Here is a 24,446-nt window from a genome sequence, read left to right as displayed (position 1 = left end):
AGGGATGAATTCACGTCCTACTCGTCGCTACCCACTGATGTGAAATGGAACCCTAATTAATTAATTAGCCCTTTGTTAATTGATCAGCACTCCGCTAATTAACCGGGCCTTCGTTAACAAGGGCAGTAATTAACGGAAAAGGGGGTTAATTAATGAGTAATCGGCACCCAAGAAACGCTAAATCCATTCGAAGCCGTCCCGTCCACAACGAGATTTGGAAGGCTAATTAACAAATTACTAATTAACTAATGACTTATCAATGAAGGATTAATTAATGACTGCCTTGTCACTGCGCACTGTCGTGAACTGAAACCCTGATTAATTAATTAATGGGTCATTAATGAGGGATGAATTCACATCCACCTCATTGCTACACATTGATGTGACACAAAACCCTAATTAATTAATTAGCCCTTCGTTAATTGATCAGCCCTCCGCTAATTAACCGGGCCTTCGTTAAGGAGGGCAAGAATTAAGGGGAGGGGGGGTTAATTAATGAGTAATCAGCCCCCACGAAACGCTAAATCCATTCGAAGCCGTCCCGTCCACAACGAGATTTGGAAGGCTAATTAACAAATTACTAATTAACTAATGACTTATCAATGAAGGATTAATTAATGACTGCCTTGTCACTGCGCACTGACATGAACTGAAACCCTGATTAATCAATTAATGGGTCATTAATGAGGGATGAATCCATGTCCACCTTGTCGCCACGCACCGACGTGAATCAGAACCCTAATTAATTAATTAGCCCCTCGTTAATTGATCTGCCCTCCGCTAATTAACCGGGCCTTCGTTAAGGAGGGCAGAAATTAAGGGACCCCAAACCCCACATTTCCAACCCCAAATCCCCCATTTCTGACCCCAAAGCCCCCATTTCCCACCCCATATCCCCCATTTCTGATCCCAAAAGTCCCCATTTCTGACCCCAAATCCCCCATAACTGACCCCATTTCTGACCCCAAAACCCCATTTCTGACCCCAAAGCCCCACTTCTGACCCTATTTCTGACCCCAAAAGGACCCCAAAACCCCAATTTCTGACCCCAAAATCCCCTTTTCCAACCCCAAAACCGCATTTCCGACCCCAAAACCCCCACTTCCGACCCCAAAAGGACCCCAAAACCCCCATTTCTGACCCCAAATCCCCCATTTCCGACCCCAAAAGGACCCCAAATCCCCCATTTCTGACCCCAAAACCCCCATTTCCGACCCGAAAAGGACCCCAAACCCCACATTTCCAACCCCAAAATCCCCATTTCTGACCCCAAAATCCCCATTTCCGACCCCAAAATGACCCCAAAACCCCCATTTCTGATCCCAAAACCCCGTTTCCAACCCCATTTCTGACCCAACACCCCCCTTTCTGACCCCATTTCCAACCCCAAAACCCCATTTCTGACCCCAAATCCCCCATTTCCGACCCGAAAAGGACCCCAAACCCCACATTTCCAACCCCAAAATCCCCATTTCCGACCCCAATATCCCCATTTCCGACCCCAAATCCCCCATTTCCGACCCCAAAATCCCCATTTCTGACCCCAAAACCCCATTTCCGACCCCAAAAGGACCCCAAAACCCCCATTTCTGACCCCAAAACCCCGTTTCCAACCCCATTTCTGACCCCAAAGCCCCCATTTCCAACCCCAAAAGGACCCAAACTCCCCCCTTTCCAACCCCAAAACCCCCATTTCTGACCCCAAATGGACCCCAAATCCCCCATTTCCGACCCCAAAATCCCCATTTCTGACCCCAAAAGGACCCAAACTCCCCCCTTTCCAACCCCAAAACCGCCATTTCCGACCCCAAATCCCCCATTTCCAACCCCTAAAGGACCCCAAACCCCCCATTTCCAACCCCAAATCCCCCATTTCCGACCCGAAAAGGACCCCAAATCCCCCATTTCTGACCCCAAAATCCCCATTTCTGACCCCAAATCCCCCATTTCCGACCCCAAAAGGACCCCAAAATCCCCATTTCTGACCCCAAAAACCCCATTTCTGCCCCCAAAACCCCATTTCCGACCCCATTTCTGACCCCAAATCCCACATTTCTGACCCCAAAACCCCGTTTCCAACCCCATTTCTGACCCCAAAACCCCCATTTCTGACCCCAAAACCCCCATTTCCGACCCCAAAAGGACCCCAAATCCCCCATTTCCGATGCCAAATCCCCCATTTCCGATGCCAAATCCCCCATTTCGGACCCCAAATCCCCATTTCTGACCCCAAAAGGACCCCAAAATCCCCATTTCCGACCCCAAAACCCCCATTTCTGACCCCAAATCCCCCATTTCCGACCCCAAAAGGACCCCAAAGCCCCCATTTCCAACCCCGAATCCCCCATTTCCGACCCCAAAAGGACCCCAAAACCCCCATTTCTGACCCCAAAACCCCCACTTCCGACCCCAAAAGGACCCCAAAATCCCCATTTCCGACCCCAAATCCCCCATTTCCAACCCCAAAAGGACCCCAAATCCCCCATTTCCGACCCCAAAATCCCCCATTTCTGACCCCAAATCCCCATTTCCCACCCCAAACCCCCCATTTCCGACCCCAAAAGGACCCCAAAACCCCCATTTCTGACCCCTAAAGGACCCCAAACCCCCCATTTCCAACCCCAAATCCCCCATTTCTGACCCCAAATCCCCATTTCTGACCCCCAAACCCCCATTTCCTACCCCAAAAGGACCCCAAAATCCCCATTTCCGACCCCAAAACCCCCATTTTTGACCCCAAAACGACCCCAAATGCTCCATTTCTGACCCCAAAATCCCCATTTCTGACCCCAAATCCCCCATTTCCGACCCGAAAAGGACCCCAAATCCCCCATTTCCGACCCCAAAACGACCCCAAATCCCCCATTTCTGACCCCAAAATCCCCCCCACCGTTGACGTGCGCCTCCAGCGAGCCCTGCATCCTCTTCTGGGCGATGTTGGGTCTGATGTAGAGATCCTTGAGTTTGGGGTTGCTTCGGTTCAGGTTGATCACCAACGAGTCCTGCTTCACAATGCCCTAAAAACCCCAAAACAGCCCCAAAAACCCCGTGAAAAAAGCCCCAAAAAAGCCCCAAATAAGCTCGAAAAACTCCCAAAAAATCCCGGTAAAAAAGCTGCAAAAAAACCCTAAAATCCCCTTTTCTGACCCCAAAATCCCCTTTTCTGACCCCAAATCCCCCATTTCTGACCCCAATTTCCCCATTTCTGACCCCAAAATCCCCTTTTCTGACCCCAAATCCCCCATTTCCGACCCCAAATCCCCCATTTCTGACCCCAAAACCCCCATTTCTGCCCCATAATCCCCATTTCTTACCCCAAAACCCCAAACCCTGACCCCAAAACCCCCTTTTGACCCCAAATGGACCCCATATCCCCCATTTCTGACCCCAAAAGGACCCCAAAATCCCCACTTCCAACCCCAAATCCCCCATTTCCGACCCCAATTTCCCCATTTCTGACCCAAAAATCCCCATTTCTGACCCAAAAATCCCCATTTCCGAACCCAAATCCCCCATTTCTGACCCCAATTTCCCCATTTCTGACCCCAAATCCCCCATTTCCGACCCCAAAATCCCCATTTCCGACCCCAAAATCCCCATTTCTGACCCCAATTTCCCCATTTCTGACCCCAAACAGACCCCAAATCCCCCATTTCCGACCCCAAATAAACCCCAAATCCCCCATTTCCGACCCCAAAATCCCCATTTCCAACCCCAAATCCCCCATTTCTGACCCCAATTTCCCCATTTCTGACCCCAAATCCCCCATTTCCGACCCCAAAATCCCCATTTCCGACCCCAAATCCCCCATTTCTGACCCCAATTTCCCCATTTCTGACCCCAATTTCCCCATTTCTGACCCCAAAATCCCCATTTCTGACCCCAATTTCCCCATTTCTGACCCCAAAATCCCCATTTCTGACCCCAAATCCCCCATTTCCGACCCCAAATCCCCCATTTCCGACCCCAAAATCCCCATTTCCGACCCCAAATCCCCCATTTCTGACCCCAAATCCCCCATTTCCGACCCCAAATCCCCCATTTCCGACCCCAAAATCCCCCATTTCCGACCCCAAATCCCCCATTTCCAGCACCTCTTTTTCCTTCTCCTCCGCCTCGCGCGTCTTGTAACGTTTTTGGACCTCCTTGATGATCCTAAAAGCGTTCTGCAAATTGAGGGCAGGCACCGACTGCTCCCCAGGGGTCTTCATGTTGGATGCCCTATAGGTTCTGTAGGGTTTTTTTGGGGGGAAGGAAGCAAAATCCCACAAAAGTGAGCCGAAATCCCATAAAAATGAGCTGAAATCCCACAAAAGTGAGCCAAAATCCCATAAAATGACACAAAATCCCATAGAAGTGAGCTGAAATCCCATAAAAATGAGCTGAAATCCCACAAAAGTGAGCCAAAATCCCATAAAAGTGAGCCAGAATCCCATAAAAGTGAGCCAGAATCCCACAAAAGTGAGCCAAAATCCCATAGAAGTGAGCCAAAATCCCATAAAATGACACAAAATCCCATAAAAGTGAGCCAAAATCCCAGAGAAGTGAGCTGAAATCCCATAAATGTGAGCCAAAATCCCACAAAAGTGAGCCGAAATCCCACAAAATGACACAAAATCCCACAAAATGATCCCAAAATCCCACAAAAGGACACAAAATCCCACAAAAGGACTCAAAATCCCACAAAAGGACACAAAAGTGAGCCGAAATCCCACAAAAATGAGCCAAAATCCCATAGAAGTGAGCCAAAATCCCACAAAAATGAGCCAAAATCCCACAAAAGTGAGCCACAATCCCACAAAAGTGAGCCACAATCCCATAAAAGTGAGCCAAAATCCCACAAAAGTGAGCCAAAATCCCACAAAATGATCCCAAAATCCCACAAAAGTGAGCCAAAATCCCATAAAACTGAGCCAAAATCCCACAAAATGACCCCAAACCCACAAAAGTGACCCAAAATCCCACAAAATGACACAAAATCCCACAAAATGACACAAAATCCCACAAAATGATCCCAAAATCCCAGAAAAGGACACAAAACCCCACAAAAGTGAGCCAAAATCCCATAGAAGTGAGCCAAAATCCCACAAAAGTGAGCCACAATCCCATAGAAGTGAGCCAAAATCCCACAGAAGTGAGCTGAAATCCCATAAAATGACACAAAATCCCATAAAAGTGAGCCAAAATCACATAGAAGTGAGCCAAAATCCCATAAATGTGAGCCACAATCCCACAAAAGGACACAAAATCCCACAAAACGACTGAAAATCCCACAAAACGACTCAAAAGTGAGCCAAAATCCCATAGAAGTGAGCCAAAAACCCAAAAATGACCCCAAATCTGCCCCCAAATGACCCAAAATCCCACAAAAACCACCCAAATTTCCCCAAAATGACCCAAAATCCCCCAAATTCTCCCCACAATGACTCACCCCCCAAATGACCCCAAATCCCCAAAAGTTGCCCTCAAAATGACCCCAAATCCCACAAAAATTACCCCAAAATGCCCTAAAATGACCCAAAATCCCACAAAACCCACCCAAAATTTCCCCCAAATGACCCCAAATCCCCCAAATTCTCCCCAAAATGACCCCAAATACCCCAAATTCTCCCCAAAATGACTCAACTCCCTCAAATGACCCCAAATCCCCCAAATCTGCCCCCAAAACGACCCCAAATCCCACAACAACCACCCAAAAATGCCCCAAAATGACCCAAAATCCCACAAAACTCACCCAAAATTTCCCCAAAATGACCCAAAATCCCCCAAATTCTCCCCAAAATGACTCAACTCCCTCAAATGACCCCAAATCCCCCAAATCTGCCCCCAAAATGACCCCAAATCTGCCCCCAAAATGACCCAAAAATCCCACAAAAAACCCCAAAAATTACCCAAAATGACCCCAAATCCCCCAAATTCTCCCCAAAATGACTCACCCCCAAAAAGACCCAAAAACCCCAAAGTTGCCCCCAAAACGACCCCAAATCCCACAACAACCACCCAAAAATGCCGTAAAATGACCCCAAATCCCACAAAACCCACCCAAAATTTCCCCCAAATGACCCCAAATCCCCCAAAATTCTCCCCAAAATGACCCCAAATCCCCCAAATTCTCCCCAAAATGACTCAACTCCCTCAAATGAGCCCAAATCCCCCAAATCTGCCCCCAAAATGACCCCAAATCCCACAACAACCACCCAAAAATGCCGTAAAATGACCCCAAATCCCACAAAACCCACCCAAAATTTCCCCAAAATGACCCCAAATCCCCCAAATTCTCCCCAAAATGACCCCAAATCCCCCAAATTCTGCCCAAAATGACTCAACTCCCTCAAATGACCCCAAATCCCCCAAAGTTGCCCTCAAAATGACCCCAAATCCCACAAAAATTACCCCAAAATGCCCTAAAATGACCCAAAATCCCACAAAACCCACCCAAAATTTCCCCCAAATGACCCAAAATCCCCCAAATTCTCTCCAAAATGACTCAACTCCCTCAAATGACCCCAAATCCCCCAAATCTGCGGCCAAAATGCCCCAAATCTGCCCCCAAATGACCCAAAAATCCCACAAAAACCACCCAAAATTACCCAAAATGACCCCAAATCCCCCAAATTCTCCCCAAAATGACTCACCCCCAAAAAGACCCAAAAACCCCAAAGTTGCCCCCAAAACGACCCCAAATCCCACAACAACCACCCAAAAATGCCCTAAAATGACCCAAAATCCCACAAAACTCACCCAAATTTCCCCAAAATGACCCAAAATCCCCCAAATTCTCCCCCAAATGACCCCAAATCCCCCAAATTCTCCCCAAAATGACTCACCCCCCAAATGACCCCAAATCCCCCAAATCTGCCTCCAAAACGACCCCAAAATCCCACAACCACCCAAAAATCCCACATACATGACCCAAAAACCCACAAAAACCACCCAAAATCACCCCAAATTCTCCCCAAAATGACTCAACTCCCTCAAATGACCCCGAATCCCCCAAAGTTGCCCTCAAAATGACCCCAAATCCCACAACAACCCCCCAAAAATGCCCTAAAATGACCCAAAATTTCCCCAAAACCCACCCAAAATTTCCCCAAAATGACCCAAAATCCCCCAAATTCACCCCAAAATGACTCAACTCCCTCAAATGACCCCAAATCCCCCAAAGTTGCCCTCAAAATGACCCCAAATCCCACAAAAATTACCCCAAAATGCCCTAAAATGACCCCAAATCCCACAAAACCCACCCAAAATTACCCCCAAATGACCCCAAATCCCCCAAATTCTCCCCAAAATGACTCAACTCCCTCAAATGACCCCAAATCCCCCAAATCTGCCCCCAAAACGACCCCAAATCCCACAACAACCACCCAAAAATGCCCTAAAATGACCCAAAATCCCAAAAAACTCACCCAAATTTCCCCAAAATGACCCAAAATCCCCCAAATTCTCCCCAAAATGACTCAACTCCCCCAAATGACCCCAAATCCCCCAAAGTTGCCCCCAAAACGACCCCAAATCCCACAACAACCACCCAAAAATGCCCTAAAAAGACCCCGAAACCCACAAAACCCACCCAAAATTTCCCCCAAATGACCCAAAATCCCCCAAATTCTCCCCAAAATGACTCAACTCCCACAAATGACCCCAAATCCCCCAAATCTACCCCCATAATGACCCCAAATCCCACAAAAATTACCCCAAAATGCCCTAAAATGACCCAAAATCCCACAAAACTCACCCAAATTTCCCCAAAATGACCCCAAATCCCCCAAATTCTCCCCAAAATGACCCAAAATCCCCCAAATTCTCCCCAAAATGACTCAACTCCCTCAAATGACCCCAAATCCCCCAAAGTTGCCCTCAAAATGACCCCAAATCCCACAAAAATTACCCCAAAATGCCCTAAAATGACCCCAAATCCCACAAAACCCACCCAAAATTTCCCCCAAATGACCCCAAATCCCCCAAATTCTCCCCAAAAAAGGCTCCCAAAATCCCACTCACATCTCCTTGACGAAGGTGGCCTCGGGGTTGGGGAAAATGTTGCCTTCGTTGCGACCCAAAGCGCTGCCAGGGCAGTAGAAGTTGATACGGAGGTAGGTGTAGTCTCCTTCCACAGACATGCTGATGTTCTGTACCAAAAACGAGGGATTTTCACCCAAAAAACAGCTTGGGGTTGAGCGGTCGCGAGGCTCAACCCCAAACCTGTCGAATTTGAGCCCAAAAGCCCCAAAAATTTGACACAAAACTCAACGGCGTTGAGTTGAAGGTGCCCCAATGATGGATGAACGACCAACTGGGTGGGAAATGAACCAAAAATGGGCATTTTCAACCCAAAAAGGGGATGAAAATGGATAAAAGAGGAGCTTCAACCCCAAAAACATCCAGTTTGACCCCAAATCCATGAAATTTGACCCTAAAACCCATCAACATTCAAAGCAAAAATCAACGGTGTTGAGTTGGAGGTGCCTCAATGGTGGATGAAGAATCAATTGGGGGGAAATGAACCAAAAATGGGCATTTTCAACCCAAAAAATGAGTCCTAAAGGGATCACAAAGGAGCTTCAACCCCAAATCCATCAAAATTGACCCCAAAAGCCCCAAAAATTCAACACAAAAATCAACGGCGTTGAGTTGAAGGTGCCCCAGTGTTGGATGAACGACCAACTGGGTGGGAAATGAACCAAAAATGGGCATTTTCAACCCAAAAAGGGGATGAAAATGGATAAGAGGAGCTTCAACCCCAAAAACATCCAGTTTGACCCCAAATCCATGAAATTTGACCCTAAAACCCATCAACATTCAATGCAAAACTCAACGGCGTTGAGTTGGAGGTGCCTCAATGGTGGATGAAGAATCAATTGGGTGGGAAATGAACCAAAAATGGGCATTTTCAACCCAAAAAATGAGTCCTAAGTGGATCACAATGGAGCTTCAACCCCAAAAATATCGAATTTGAGCCCAAAAGCCCCAAAAATTTGACACAAAACTCAACGGCGTTGAGTTGAAGGTGCCCCAATGATGGATGAACGACCAACTGGGTGGGAAATGAACCAAAAATGGGCATTTTCAACCCAAAAAGGGGATGAAAATGGATAAAAGAGGAGCTTCAACCCCAAAAACATCCAGTTTGACCCAAAATCTCTGAAATTTAACCCAAATTCACCCCAAAATCCCACAATGTTGAGTTGAAGATCCCCCAACGATGGACGAAGACCCCAAAGAACGCAAAACGTCCAAATCTTCCCCCTCCCCACCAAATTTTATCATCCCTGACCCCAAATTTCACCTTTCTGACCCCAAATTTCAGCCCCATGACCCCAAATCTGTCCGTTTTCACCCCAAAATCCATCAAATTCACCCCAAAATCCCACAATGTTGAGTTGAAGGCTGTCCAACATTGGGCAAAAACCCCAAAGAACGCAGAACGTCCAAATCTTCCCCCTCCCCTCCAAATTTTATCATCCCAGACCCCAAATTTCACCTTTCTGACCCCAAATTTCAGCCCCACGACCCCGAATTCGTCAACTTTCACCCCCAAATCCATCAAATTCACCCCAAAATCCCACAATGTTGAGTTGAAGATCCCCCAACGATGGACGAAGACCCCAAAGAACGCAGAACGTCCAAATCTTCCCCCTCCCCACCAAATTTTATCATCCCTGACCCCAAATTTCACCTTTCTGACCCCAAATTTCAGCCCCATGATCCCAAAATCGTCAACTTTCACCCCAAAATCCATCAAATTTGATCCCAAAATCCCACAATGTTGAGTTGAAGATCCCCCAACGATGGACGAAGACCCCAAAGAACGCAGAACGTCCAAATCTTCCCCCTCCCCACCAAATTTTATCATCCCTGACCCCAAATTTCACCTTTCTGACCCCAATTTTCAGCCCCATGACCCCAAATTCGTCCGTTTTCACCCCAAAATCCATCAAATTCACCCCCAAAATCCCACAATGTTGAGTTGAAGATCCCCCAACGATGGACGAAGACCCCAAAGAACGCAAAACGTCCAAATCTTCCCCCTCCCCACCACATTTTATCATCCCAGACCCCAAATTTCACCTTTCTGACCCCAAATTTCAGCCCCATGACCCCAAATCTGGCATTTTTCACCCCAAAATCCATCAAATTCACCCCCAAAATCCCACAATGTTGAGTTGAAGCTCGCCCAATGTTGGACAAAGACCCCAAAAAACGCAGAACATCCAAATCTTCCCCCTCCCCACCAAATTTTATCAACCCAGACCCCAAATTTCACCTTTCTGACCCCAATTTTCAGCCCCATGACCACAAAATCGTCCGTTTTCACCCCAAAACCCATCAAATTTGATCCGAAAATCCCACAGTGTTGAGTTGAAGGCTGTCCAACCTTGGGCAAAAACCCAAAGAACGTAAAACGTCCAAATCTTCCCCCTCCCCACCACATTTTATCATCCCTGACCCCAAATTTCACCTTTCTGACCCCAAATTTCAGACCCATGACCCCAAATTCGTCCACTTTCACCCCAAAATCCATCAAATTTGTTCCCAAAATCCCACAATGTTGAGTTGAAGATCCCCCAATGTTGGACGAAGACCCCAAAGAACGCAAAACGTCCAAATCTTCCCCCTCCCCACCACATTTTATCATCCCAGACCCCAAATTTCACCTTTCTGACCCCAAATTTCAGCCCCATGACCCCAAATCTGGCATTTTTCACCCCAAAATCCATCAAATTCACCCCCAAAATCCCACAATGTTGAGTTGAAGCTCGCCCAATGTTGGACAAAGACCCCAAAAAACGCAGAACATCCAAATCTTCCCCCTCCCCACCAAATTTTATCAACCCAGACCCCAAATTTCACCTTTCTGACCCCAATTTTCAGCCCCATGACCACAAAATCGTCCGTTTTCACCCCAAAACCCATCAAATTTGATCCGAAAATCCCACAGTGTTGAGTTGAAGGCTGTCCAACCTTGGGCAAAAACCCAAAGAACGTAAAACGTCCAAATCTTCCCCCTCCCCACCACATTTTATCATCCCTGACCCCAAATTTCACCTTTCTGACCCCAAATTTCAGACCCATGACCCCAAATTCGTCCACTTTCACCCCAAAATCCATCAAATTTGTTCCCAAAATCCCACAATGTTGAGTTGAAGATCCCCCAATGTTGGACGAAGACCCCAAAGAACGCAAAACATCCAAATCTTCCCCCTCGCCACCAAATTTTATCATCCCAGACCCCAAATTTCCCCTTTCCGACCCCAAATTTCCCCTTTCCAACCCCAAATTTCAGCCCCACGACCCCGAATTCGCCCTTTTTCACCCCAAAATCCCACCTTGATGGTGGCGATGTGGAAGGGGGTGGCGATGCCGAAGACGGGCATGATGACGGTCTCGTATTTTTTGTCGATGTAAATCTTCATCTCGCGGATGTGGGGCTCCTTGGGCATCAGCGAAGGGTTCTTATAGGAGATGTTGGATTTCCTTGCTCTGCCCCAAAGATTTGGGGTAAAATCAGGCAAAATTGGGAAAAAAAAAGACCCCGCCGGGACCCGAATCGCTCCAAAATCAGCACGAAAACGTAAAAGTGGCACGAATTTAACACCAAAGTGCCCCAAATCCACCTCAAAATGACTCAGAATCCATCAAATATGACCCAAATTCCACAGAATTCCCCCCAAATCTCCCCAAAATGACCCAAAATCCCCCCAAAATGACCCAAAATCCCCCCAAATTGACCCCAAATCCAACAAAAATGACCCAAAATTCCCCCAAATTGACCCCAAATCCATCAAAAACGACCCGAACTCCCACAAAAATGACCCAAAATCCACAAAAAATGACCCAAAATCCCCAGAATTCTCTCCAAAACACCCTAAATCCCCCCAAAATGACCCAAAATCCCCCCCAAATTGACTCAAAATCCATCAAAAATGACCCAAACTCCCACAAAAATGACCCAAAAAGTCATCAAAAATGACCCCAAATCCCCAGAATTCCCCCAAAATCACCCCAAATCCCCCCAAAATAACCCAAAATGACCCAAAATGACCCAAAATCCCCCCCAAATTGACCCAAAATCCATCAAAAATAACCCAAACTCCAACAAAAATGACCCAAAATCCACCAAAAATGACCCAAAATCCCCGGAATTCCCCCCAAATGACCCCCGACCGCCCCCCAAATGACCCCAAATCCCCCCAAAAAGCCCCAAATCCACCCAAAATGACCCCAAATCCCCCCAAATGGACCCAAAATCCTACAAAAATGACCGAAAATTCCCATAAAATGACCCAAAATCCCCCCAAATTGAGCCAAACTCCACCAAAAATGACCCCAAAATCCCCAGAATTCCCTAAAAATGACCCCAAATCCCCCCAAATTGACACCAAACCCACCAAAAATGACCCAGAATCCACCAAAAATGACCCAAAATCCCCACAATTCCCCCAAAATGACCCAAAATCCCCCCAAAATTGACCCAAAATCCATCAAAAATAACCCAAACTCCACCAAAAATGACCCAAAATCCCCAGAATTCCCCCAAAATGACCCCAAACCCCCCAAAATTGACCCAAAATCCATCAAAAATAACCCAAACTCCACCAAAAATGACCCAAAATCCCCAGAATTCCCTAAAAATGACCCCAAACCCCCCAAAATTGACCCAAAATCCATCAAAAATAACCCAAACTCCACCAAAAATGACCCAAAATCCCCAGAATTCCCCCAAAATGACCCAACCCCCACAAAATGACCCAAAATCCCCCCCAAATTGACCCAAAATCCATCAAAAACGACCCGAACTCCCACAAAAATGACCCAAAATCCATCAAAAATGACCCCAAATCCCCAGAATTCCCCCAAAATGACCCCAAATTCCCCCAAAATGACCCCAAATCCCCCCCAAAAGCCCCAAATCCCCCCAAAATGACCCAAAATCCCCCCAAAATTGACCCAAAATCCATCAAAAATAACCCAAACTCCACCAAAAATGACCCAAAATCCACCAAAAATGACCCAAAATCCCCAGAATTCCCCCCAAATGACCCCTAACTGCCCCCCAAATTGACCCCAAATTCCCCCAAAATGACCCAAAATCCCCCCAAATTGACCCAAAATCCCCCCAAATTGACACCAAATCCACCAAAAATGACCCAGAATCCATCAATAATGACCCAAAATCCCCAGAATTCCCCCAAAATGACCCCAAATCCCCCCAAATTGATCCAAAATCCTACAAAAATGACTGAAAATTCCCCCAAAATGACCCAAAATCCCCAAAATTCCCTAAAAATGACCCCAAATCCCCCCAAATTGACCCCAAATCCACAAACAATGACCCAAAATCCCCAGAATTCCCCCAAAATGACCCCCAACCCCCCCAAATGACCCCAAATTCCCCCAAAATGACCCCAAGTCCCCCCAAAATGACCCAAAATCCCCCCAAAATAACCCAAAATCCTACAAAAATGACCGAAAATTCCCCAAAAATGACCCAAAATCCCCAAAATTCCCTAAAAATGACCCCAAATCCCCCCAAATTGACCCCAAATCCACAAAAAATGACCCAAAATCCCCAGAATTCCCCCAAAATGACCCCCAACCCCCCCAAATGACCCCAAATCCCCCCAAAAAGCCCAAATTCCCCCCAAAATGACCCAAAATCCCCCCAAAATAACCCAAAATCCTACAAAAATGACCGAAAATTCCCCAAAAATGACCCAAAATCCCCAAAATTCCCTAAAAATGACCACAAATCCCCCCAAATTGACCCCAAATCCACAAAAAATGACCCAAAATCCCTAGAATTCCCCCAAAATGACCCCCAACCCCCCCAAATGACCCCAAATTCCCCCAAAATGACCCCAAATCCCCCCAAAATGACCCCAAATCCCCCCAAAATAACCCAAAATCCTACAAAAATGACCGAAAATTCCCCAAAAATGACCCAAAATCCCCAAAATTCCCTAAAAATGACCCCAAATCCCCCCAAATTGACCCCAAATCCACAAAAAATGACCCAAAATCCCTAGAATTCCCCCAAAATGACCCCCAACCCCCCCAAATGACCCCAAATCCCCCCAAAATGACCCAAAATCCCCCCAAATTCACCCAAAATCCTACAAAAATGACAGAAAATTCCCCCAAAATGACCCAAAATCCCCAACATTCCCTAAAAATGACCCCAAATCCCCGCAAATTGACCCCAAATCCACAACAAATGACCCAAAATTGACCCAAAATTCCCAGAATTCCCCCCCAAAATGACCCCAAATCCCCCAAAAATAACCCCAACCCCCCCAAAAAAGCCCCAAATCCCCCCAAATTTGGGTACTTCTGGATCTGCTGCTCCCCCTTCTGCTCCGTCAGCCTCCGCCTCGCCTCCTCGTTAAGCTGGGTTGCTAATTCCTTTTGATGAGCTCGGCGCTTCTCCTCGGCTGTCAGCTCGTTCTGGGGGGGAGTCGGACCCCAAATGACCCAAAATCCCCCCAAATCCCCCCAAAACGACCCCAAATCCCCAAGCAAAATCCCATTAAAATGACCCCAAATCCCCCCAAATTGACCCAAAATTCTCCCAAAATGACACCAAATCCCCCCAAATTGACCCCAATATTCCCCAGATTGACCCAAAACCCCCCCAAATTGACCCAAAATCCACCAAAAATGGCACAAAATCTCCCAAGATCCCATTAAAATAACCCCAAATCCAAGCAAAATCTCATTAAAATGAGCTAAAATCCCCCCAAATTGATCCAGAATGCAACATAAATGACCCCAAATCCAACATAAATGACCCCAAATTCCCCCGAAGTGATCCAAAATTCCCCTCAAATGACCCAAAATCCCCCCAAATTGACCCCAAATTCCCCCAAATTGACCCCAAATCCAGCAAAAATGACCCAAAATCCAGCAAAAATGACCCAAAATTCCCCAAAATCCCATTAAAATGACCCCAAATCCAACATAAATGACCCCAACTCCCCCCAAATTGACCCAAAATTCCCCCAAATGACCCAAAATCCCCCCAAAATGACCCAAAATCCCCCCAAATTGACCCAAAATCCAGCAAAAATGACTCAAAATCCCCAAAATCCCATTAAAATGACCCCAAATCCACGCAAAATCCCGTTAAAATGACCTAAAATCCCCCCAAATTGACCCAAAATCCAACATAAATGACCCCAAATTCCCCCAAAATGACCCCAAATTCCCACAGATTGACCCAAAATCCCCCCAAATTGACCCCAAATGCCCCCAAAATGACCCCAAATCCCCCCAAATTGACCCCAAATCCACCAAAAATGACCCAAAATCCACCAAAAAAGACCCCAATATCCCCCAAATTAACCCAATATCCACCAAAAATGACCCCAAATCCCCCCAAATTGACAAAAAATTCCCCCAAAATGAACCAAAATCCCCCCAAAATGAACCAAAATCAAGCAAAATCCCATTAAAATGACCCAAAATCCAATAAAATCCCATTAAAATGACCAAAAACCCCCCAAATTCCCCCAAAATCCAACATAAATGACCCCAAATTCCCCCAAAGTGACCCAATATTCCCCCAAAATGACCCCAACCCCCCCAAAAACGACACAAATTACCCCCAAATGACCCAAAATTACCCCAAAATGACCCAAAATCCCAACAAATTCACCCAAAATCCCACTCAAAATGACCCCAAAACGGACCCAAAAACGCCCCCAAATCCTCCCCAAAATCACCCAAAATTCACCCAAAAAAGCCCCAAATCCCACCAAAATGACCCCAAAAATCCTCAAAGAAGACCCAAAAATCCCCAAAATCCAGAAAAACACCCCAAAAAGCCCCAAAATTCCCAGATTTCACCCCAAATTTCACCCCTACCCACCTGCGCTCAGTCAGCAGCACCTCAACACCAAAACAACCCCCAAAAAACCCCATAAAAACCCACAAAAATGACCCAAAATCCCACAAAATGACCCCAAAACCCACAAAAATGACCAAAATTACCCCAAAATGACCCAAAATCCCCAAAATTTCCCCCAAAATCCCAACAAATTCACCCAAAATCCCACTCAAAAAGACCCCAAATCACCGTCCAAAAACGCCCCCAAAATCCTCCCAAAAATCACCCAAAATTCACCCAAAAAAGCCCCAAATCCCACAAAACTGACCCCAAAAATTCTCAAAGACGACCCCAAAATCCCCAAAATCCAGAAAAACACCTCAAAAAGCCCCAAAATTCCCACATTTCACCCCAAATTTCACCCCTACCCGCGTGCGCTCCATCAGCAGCAACTCAACACCAAAACGACCCCCAAAAAACCCCATAAAAACCCACAAAAATGACCCAAAATCCCACAAAATGACCCCAAAACCCACAAAAATGACCAAAATTCCCCCAAAGTGACCCAAAATCCCCCAAATTTCCCCCAAAATCCCAACAAATTCACCCAAAATCCCACTCAAAAAGACCCTAAATCACCGTCCAAAAACGCCCCCAAAATCCTCCCCAAAATCACCCAAAATTCACCCAAAAAAGCCCCAAATCCTACAAAACTGACCCCAAAAATCCTCAAAGAAGACCCAAAAAGCCCCAAAATCCAGAAAAACACCCCAAAAAGCCCCAAAATTCCCACATTTCACCCCAAATTTCACCCTACCCGCGTGCGCTCCGTCAGCAGCACAACACCAAAACGACCCCCAAAAAAACCCATAAAAACCCACAAAAATGACCCAAAATCCCACAAAATGACCCCAAAACCCACAAAAATGACCAAAATTACCCCAAAACGACCCAAAATCCCCCAAATTTGCCCCAAAATGACCCAAAATCCCAACAAATTCACCCAAAATCCCACTCAAAAAGACCCCAAAATGGACCCAAAACGCCCCCAAATCCTCCCCAAAATCACCCAAAATTCACCCAAAAAAGCCCCAAATCCCACAAAACTGACCCTAAAAATGCCCCCAGATGACCCCAAAATCCCCAAAATCCAGAAAAACACCCCAAAAAGCCCCAAAATTCCCAGATTTCACCCCAAATTTCACCCCTACCCGCGTGCGCTCCGTCAGCAGCGCCGCCCGTGAGCTGCGCCCCAATAAATCTTCAGCCTCGTCCTTCTCCTCCTCTTCCTCCTCCTCGTCTTCATTCTGGGGGAAAAAAAAACAATTTTGGGCAAAGTCGACCCCGAAAATTGTCATTTTTGGGGCCCTCGGAACCGAAATCCCAATTTTTGGCCCCAATTTGGGCGGTTCTTAAAGGGGAATCGCCCCGATTTGGGGGAGATGCTGAGGTCGGGTGGGGAAGAAAAAGAGGCATTTTTGACCCAAAATGAGCATTTTTTGACCCAAAAAGAGGAAATTCTGACCAGATTGGGACCAAAAAGAGCCAATTTTGACCCAAAAAATGGAAAATTTGACCCAAAAAAGGGGAAATTCTGACTCAATTTGGGCAAAAAAAGAGCCAATTTTTAACCCCAAAAGAGCCATTTTTGACCCAAAATTGGAAAATTTTGACCCAAAAAAGGGAAGTTTTGACCCAGTTGGGACGAAAAAGAGCCAATTTTGACCCAAAAAGGGGAAAATTTGACCAAAAAAGGTAAAATTTGACCAATTTCTGCCAAAAAGAGGCATTTTTGCCCCAATTTCTGCCCCCAAAAGAGCCATTTTTGACCCCAAATTGGAAAATTTTGACCCAAAAAAGGGAAGTTTTGACCCAATTGGGACCAAAAAGAGCCAATTTTGACCCAAAAAAGGGAAAATTTGACCCAAAAAAGGGGAAATTCTGACCCAATTTGGGCAAAAAAGAGCCATTTTTGATCCAAAAAGAGCCATTTGTGCCCTGATTTCTGCCCCCAAAAGTGCCATTTTTGACCCAAAAAGGGGAAAAATTGACCCAAAAACGGGGAAAAATTGACCAAAAAGGGAAATTCTGACCCAATTTGGGCAAAAAAGAGCCATTTTTTATCCAAAAAGAGCCAATTTTTTACCCAAATTTTGAGCCAAAAAGAAGCATTTTCACTCCAAGTTTTGGCTCCCCAAAAGTCCATTTTTACCCCAATTTCGACCCCAAAAAAGACATTTTTGACCCCAAAATTGCCATTTTCCCCCAATTTCTGCCCCCAAAATCACCATTTTTGACCCAAAAAGAGAAAAATTTTTCCCCAATTTGACCCAAAATGAGCCATTTTCCCCCAATTTGACCGAAAAATCACCATTTTTGACCCCAAAATGTCCACTTTTGACCCAAAAAGTGCCATTTTTACCCCAATTTCTGCCCCCAAATATGCATTTTTGACCCAAAAAGATCAAATTTCACCTGAATTTGACCAAAAAATCACCATTTTTACCCCAAAAAGACCAAAATTCACCCCAATTTGTGCCAAAAAGTGCCATTCTTACCCCAATTTGAGCCAAAAATCACTGGTTTTGACCCAAAAAGTGCCATTTTTACCCCAATTTCTGCCCCCACAAGTCATTTTTGACCCAAAAAGACCAGATTTTACCCGAATTTGACTGAAAAATTGCCATTTTTGCATCAAAAACGTCCATTTTTGACCCAAAAAGAGCAAATTTCACCCCAATTTGACACAAAAATCGCCATTTTTGACCCAAAAAGTGCCATTTTTACCCCAATTTCTGCCCCCAAAAGCACCATTATTGCATCAAAAATGTCCATTTTTGACCCAAAAAGCACCATTTTTGACCCCAAACTGCCACTTTTACCCCAAATTGACCAAAAAATCACCATTTTTGACCCCAAAATCGCCATTTTTGACAAAAATGTGCAATTTTTACCCCAATTTCTGCCCCCAAAAGCGCCATTTTTGACCCAAAATCACCATTTTGGACTCAAAAAGAGCAAATTTCGCCCCATTTTTTGCCCCAAAAAGAGCCATTTTTGACCCAAAAAGGACCAATTTCGACCCAAAAACGTCCATTTTTGACCCAAAAAGAGCAAATTTCACCCCAATTTGACCCAAAAATCGCCATTTTTCCCCCAATTTCTGCCCCCAAAATCACCATTTTTAACCCCAAAATGTCCATTTCTGACCCCAAAATCACCATTTTTCCCCCAAGTTGACTGAAAAATCACCATTTTTGACACAAAAACGTCCATTTTTGACCCAAAAAGAGCAAATTTCACCCCAATTTGACCCAAAAATCGCCATTTTTGACCCAAAAAGTGCCATTTTTACCCCAATTTCTGCCCCAAAAATCACCATTTTTGCATCAAAAATGTCCATTTTTGACCCCAAAAAGCACCATTTTTGACCCCAAACTGCCACTTTTACCCCAAATTGACCAAAAAATCACCATTTTTCACCCCAAAATCGCCATTTTTGACCAAAAAGTGCAATTTTTACCCCAATTTCTGCCCCCAAAAGCGCCATTTTTGACCCCAAAATCACCATTTTGGACTCAAAAAGAGCAAATTTCGCCCCATTTCTGCCCCAAAAAGAGCCATTTTTGACCCAAAAATCACCATTTTGGACCCAAAAAGGTCCATTTTTGACCCAAAAAGAGCAAATTTCACCCCAATTTGACCCCAAAATCGCCATTTTTACCCCAATTTCTGCCCCCAAAATCACCATTTTTAACCCCAAAATGCCCATTTTTGACCCAAAAGTCACAATTTTTCCACCAAGTTGACCCAAAAATCGCCATTTTTGACCCAAAAAGAGCAAATTTCACCCCAATTTGACCCAAAAATCGCCATTTTTACCCCAATTTCTGCCCCCAAAATCACCATTTTTAACCCCAAAATGTCCATTTTTGACCCCAAAATCACCATTTTTCCTCCAAATTGATAAAAATCACCATTTTTGAACAAAAAACGTCCATTTTTGACCCAAAAAGAGCAAATTTCACCCCAATTTGACCCAAAAATCACCATTTTTACCCCAATTTCTGCCCCCAAAATCACCATTTTTAACCCCAAAACGTCCATTTTTGACCAAAAAGTGCCATTTTTCCCCCAATTCCTGCCCCCAAAATCACCATTTTTGCATCAAAAACGTCCATTTTTCACTCAAAAATCCATTTTTCCCCAAAGTTGACAAAAAAACACCATTTTTGACCCAAAAACTGCCGTTTTTTCCCCAAAAAAGACCAAATTTCACCCCAAAAAAAAAGCATCATTTTTGACCCAAAAATCACCGTTTTGGACCAAAAAAGAGCAAATTTCACCCTTTCTTTGCCCCCAAAATTGCCATTTATGACCCATTTTTCACCCAAAAAGACCAAATTTCCCCCAATTTGATCCCAAAATCTCCAATTTGACCCCAAAATCCCCATTTTCCCCCCAAATTCTGCCCCCAAAATCCCCATTTTTCACCCCAAAAACCCCCATTTTCACCCCCAAAAACCCCCATTTCCCCCCCGATTTCACCCCCAAAAATCCCCATTTTCCCCCCAGTTGACCAAATTCCACCCGATTTCACCCCAAATCCTCCCCCCCCCCCCTCCCCCGACCCCCCCAACCCCCAAATTGCCCAAATCTGCCCTTTTTTGCCCCAAAATCGGCTCCGACCTTCAGGAAGATGCCGACGTTTTTCACCTTCTTCTTCACCGCCGTCAGCAGCACCGCGGGGCCGTCCTACAAGGGGCAGCGGCCCTATAACGGCCCTATAGCGGCCCTATAGCGAACCCCAGAACCCCACATCGCCCCATAACCGACCCCAGAACCACAAAACCCCAGAACTGACCCTATAACCCCATAGAACCCCATAACTGGCCCTATAACCCAACAGAACCCCATAGAACCCCATACCCGACCCCATAACCCCATAACCAACCCCATAACCCCATAACCGACCCCATAACCCCAAAACCGACCCCATAACCCCACAGAACCCCATAACGGACATTATAACCCCAAAACCCCATAACCGACCCTATAACACAAGAGAACCCCATAGAACCCCATAATTGACCCTATAACCCCATAACTGACCCTATAACCCCAGAACCGACCCTATGACCCCATAGAACCCCATAACCGACCCCAGAACCCCAAAGCCCCAGAACTGACCCTATAACCCCATAGAACCCCATAACTGGCCCCATAAACTCACAGAACCCCACATCACCCCATAACCGACCCTATAACCCCATAACCAACCCCATAACCCCAAAACCGACCCCATAACCCCACAGAACCCCATAACGGACATTATAACCCCAAAACCCCATAACTGACCCTATAACACAACAGAATCCCATAGAACCCCATAACTGACCCTATAACCCCATAACTGACCCCAAAACCCCAGAACCAACCCTATGACCCCATAGAACCCCATAACTGACCTCATAACCCCAAAGCCCCAGAACTGACCCTATAACCCCATAGAACCCCATAACTGGCCCCATAAACTCACAGAACCCCACATCACCCCATAACCGACCCTATAACCCCATAACCAACCCCATAACCCCAAAACCGACCCCATAACCCCACAGAACCCCATAACGGACATTATAACCCCAAAACCCCATAACTGACCCTATAACACAACAGAATCCCATAGAACCCCATAACTGACCCTATAACCCCATAACTGACCCCAAAACCCCAGAACCAACCCTATGACCCCATAGAACCCCATAACTGACCTCATAACCCCAAAGCCCCAGAACTGACCCTATAACCCCATAGAACCCCATAACTGGCCCTATAAACTCACAGAACCCCACAGAACCCCATAACCGACCCTATAACCCCAGAACCAACCCTATAACCCCATAAGCGACCCCATAACCCCATAGAACCCCATAATTGACCCTATAACCCCAGAACCGACCCTATAACCCAACAGAACCCCATAACCGACCCCAGAACCACAAAACCCCAGAACTGACCCTATAACCACATAGAACCCCATAACTGGCCCTATAAACCAACAGAACCCCATAGAACCCCATAACTGACCCTATAACCCCATAACCAACCCCATAACCCCATAACCGACCCCACAACCCCAAAACCGACCCCATAACCCCACAGAACCCCATAACAAACATTATAAACCCATAGAACCCCATAACTGGCCCTATAAACCAACAGAACCCCATAGAATACCATAACTGATCCTATAACCCCATAACTGACCCTATAACCCCAAAACCCCATAACTGACCCTATAACCCAACAAAATCCCATAGAACCCCATAACCGACCCTATAACCCCATAGAACCCCATAACCGACCCCAGAACCCCAAAGCCCCAGAACTGACAATGTAACCCCATAGAACCCCATAACTGGCCCTATAAAATCACAGAACCCCATAGAACCCCATAACCGACCCTATAACCCCAGAACCGACCCTATAACCCCAGAACCCCATAACTGACCCTATAACACAACAGAACCCCGTAGAACCCCATAACTGACCCTATAACCCCATAACTGACCCTATAACCCCATAACTGACCCTATGACCCCATAGAACCCCATAACCGACCCCAGAACCCCAAAGCCCCATAACTGACCCTATAAGCCCATAGAACCCCATAACTGGCCCTAAAACCAACAGAACCCCATAGAACCCCATAACCGACCCCATAACCCCATAACCAACCCCATAACCCCATAACCGACCCCATAACCCCACAGAACCCCATAACGGACATTATAACCCCATAGAACCCCATAACTGGCCCTATAACCCAACAGAACCTCATAGAACCCCATAACTGACCCTATAACCCCATAACTGGCCCTATAACCCCATAGAACCCCATAACTGGCCCTATAAACCAACAGAACCCCATAAAACCCTATAATTGACCCTATAACCCCATAACCGACCCCAGAACCCCATAAATGACCCCATAACTGACCCTATAACCCCATAACCCCATAACTGACCCCATAACCCCAAAACCGACCCCATAACCCCACAGAACCCCATAACGGACATTATAACCCCAAAACCCCATAACTGACCCTATAACACAAGAGAACCCCATAGAACCCCATAACTGACCCTATAACCCCAGAACCGACCCTATGACCCCATAGAACCCCATAACTGGCCCTATAAACTCACAGAACCCCACAGAACCCCATAACCGACCCTATAACCCCAGAACCGACCCCAGAACCCCATAAATGACCCCATAACTGACCCTATAACCCCATAACCAACCCCATAACCCCATAACCGACCCCATAACCCCATAACCGACCCCATAACCCCACAGAACCCCATAACGGACATTATAACCCCATAGAACCCCATAACTGACCCTATAACACAACAGAACCCCATAGAACCCCATAACTGACCCTATAACCCCATAACCGACCCTATAACACAACAGAACCCCATAGAACCCCAGAACTGACCCTATAACCCCAGAACTGACCCTATAACCCCATAAGCGACCCCATAACCCCATAGAACCCCATAATTGACCCTATAACCCCATAACTGACCCTATAACCCCAGAACCGACCCTATGACCCCATAGAACCCCATAACCGACCCCATAACCCCAAAGCCCCAGAACTGACCCTATAACCCCATAGAACCCCATAACTGGCCCTATAAACTCACAGAACCCCACAGAACCCCATAACCGACCCTATAACGCCATAACCGACCCCATAACCCCAAAACCGACCCCATAACCCCACAGAACCCCATAACGGACATTATAACCCCAAAACCCCATAACCGACCCTATAACACAAGAGAACCCCATAGAACCCCATAATTGACCCTATAACCCCATAACTGACCCTATAACCCCAGAACCGACCCTATGACCCCATAGAACCCCATAACCGACCCCAGAACCACAAAACCCCAGAACTGACCTCATAACCCCATAGAACCCCATAACTGGCCCTATAAACAACAGAACCCCATAGAACCCCATAATTGACCCTATAACCCCATAACCGACCCTATAACCCCATAAATGACCCCATAACTGACCCTATAACCCCATAACCAACCCCATAACCCCAAAACCGACCCCATAACCCCACAGAACCCCATAACGGACATTATAACCCCATAGAACCCCATAACTGACCCTATAACACAACAGAACCCCATAGAACCCCATAACTGACCCTATAACCCCATAACCGACCCTATAACCAACAGAACCGGTCCCATAACTGACCCTATGACCCCATAGAACCCCATAACCGACCCCAGAACCCCAAAGCCCCATAACTGACCCTATAACCCCATAGAACCCCATAACTGGCCCTATAAACCAACAGAACCCCACAGAACCCCATAACCGACCCTATAACCCCAGAACCGACCCCATAACCCCATAAATGACCCCATAACTGACCCTATAACCCCATAACCAACCCCATAACCCCAAAACCGACCCCATAACCCCAAAACCGACCCCATAACCCCACAGAACCCCATAACGGACATTATAACCCCATAGAACCCCATAACTGACCCTATAACACAACAGAAC

At 46.2% G+C, this 24,446-nt stretch overlaps 1 protein-coding gene across 1 annotated transcript in view; it reads right to left on the bottom strand.

The window, feature by feature from the left end:
• The window catches only part of SUPT16H (SPT16 homolog, facilitates chromatin remodeling subunit), a 99,735-nt gene that overhangs the window by 35,878 nt on the left and 39,411 nt on the right, over positions 1-24,446 (bottom strand). Inside the window, exons 11-17 of the mRNA XM_090130129.1 lie at positions 20,519-20,584; positions 17,041-17,136; positions 14,333-14,448; positions 11,331-11,484; positions 8,005-8,132; positions 4,095-4,230; positions 2,891-3,017 (exon numbers count right to left, since the gene is read on the bottom strand). Coding sequence (XP_089986255.1) covers positions 2,891-3,017; positions 4,095-4,230; positions 8,005-8,132; positions 11,331-11,484; positions 14,333-14,448; positions 17,041-17,136; positions 20,519-20,584 — 823 coding nt within the window. The remainder of the gene's footprint in view (positions 1-2,890; positions 3,018-4,094; positions 4,231-8,004; positions 8,133-11,330; positions 11,485-14,332; positions 14,449-17,040; positions 17,137-20,518; positions 20,585-24,446) is intronic.

The sequence above is a fragment of the Phasianus colchicus genome, chromosome 39, assembly GCF_987193195.1.
Source record: "Phasianus colchicus chromosome 39, bPhaCol1.hap1.1, whole genome shotgun sequence".
Taxonomy (NCBI): domain Eukaryota; kingdom Metazoa; phylum Chordata; class Aves; order Galliformes; family Phasianidae; genus Phasianus; species Phasianus colchicus.
This window is presented reverse-complemented; position numbering and strand designations above follow the sequence as displayed.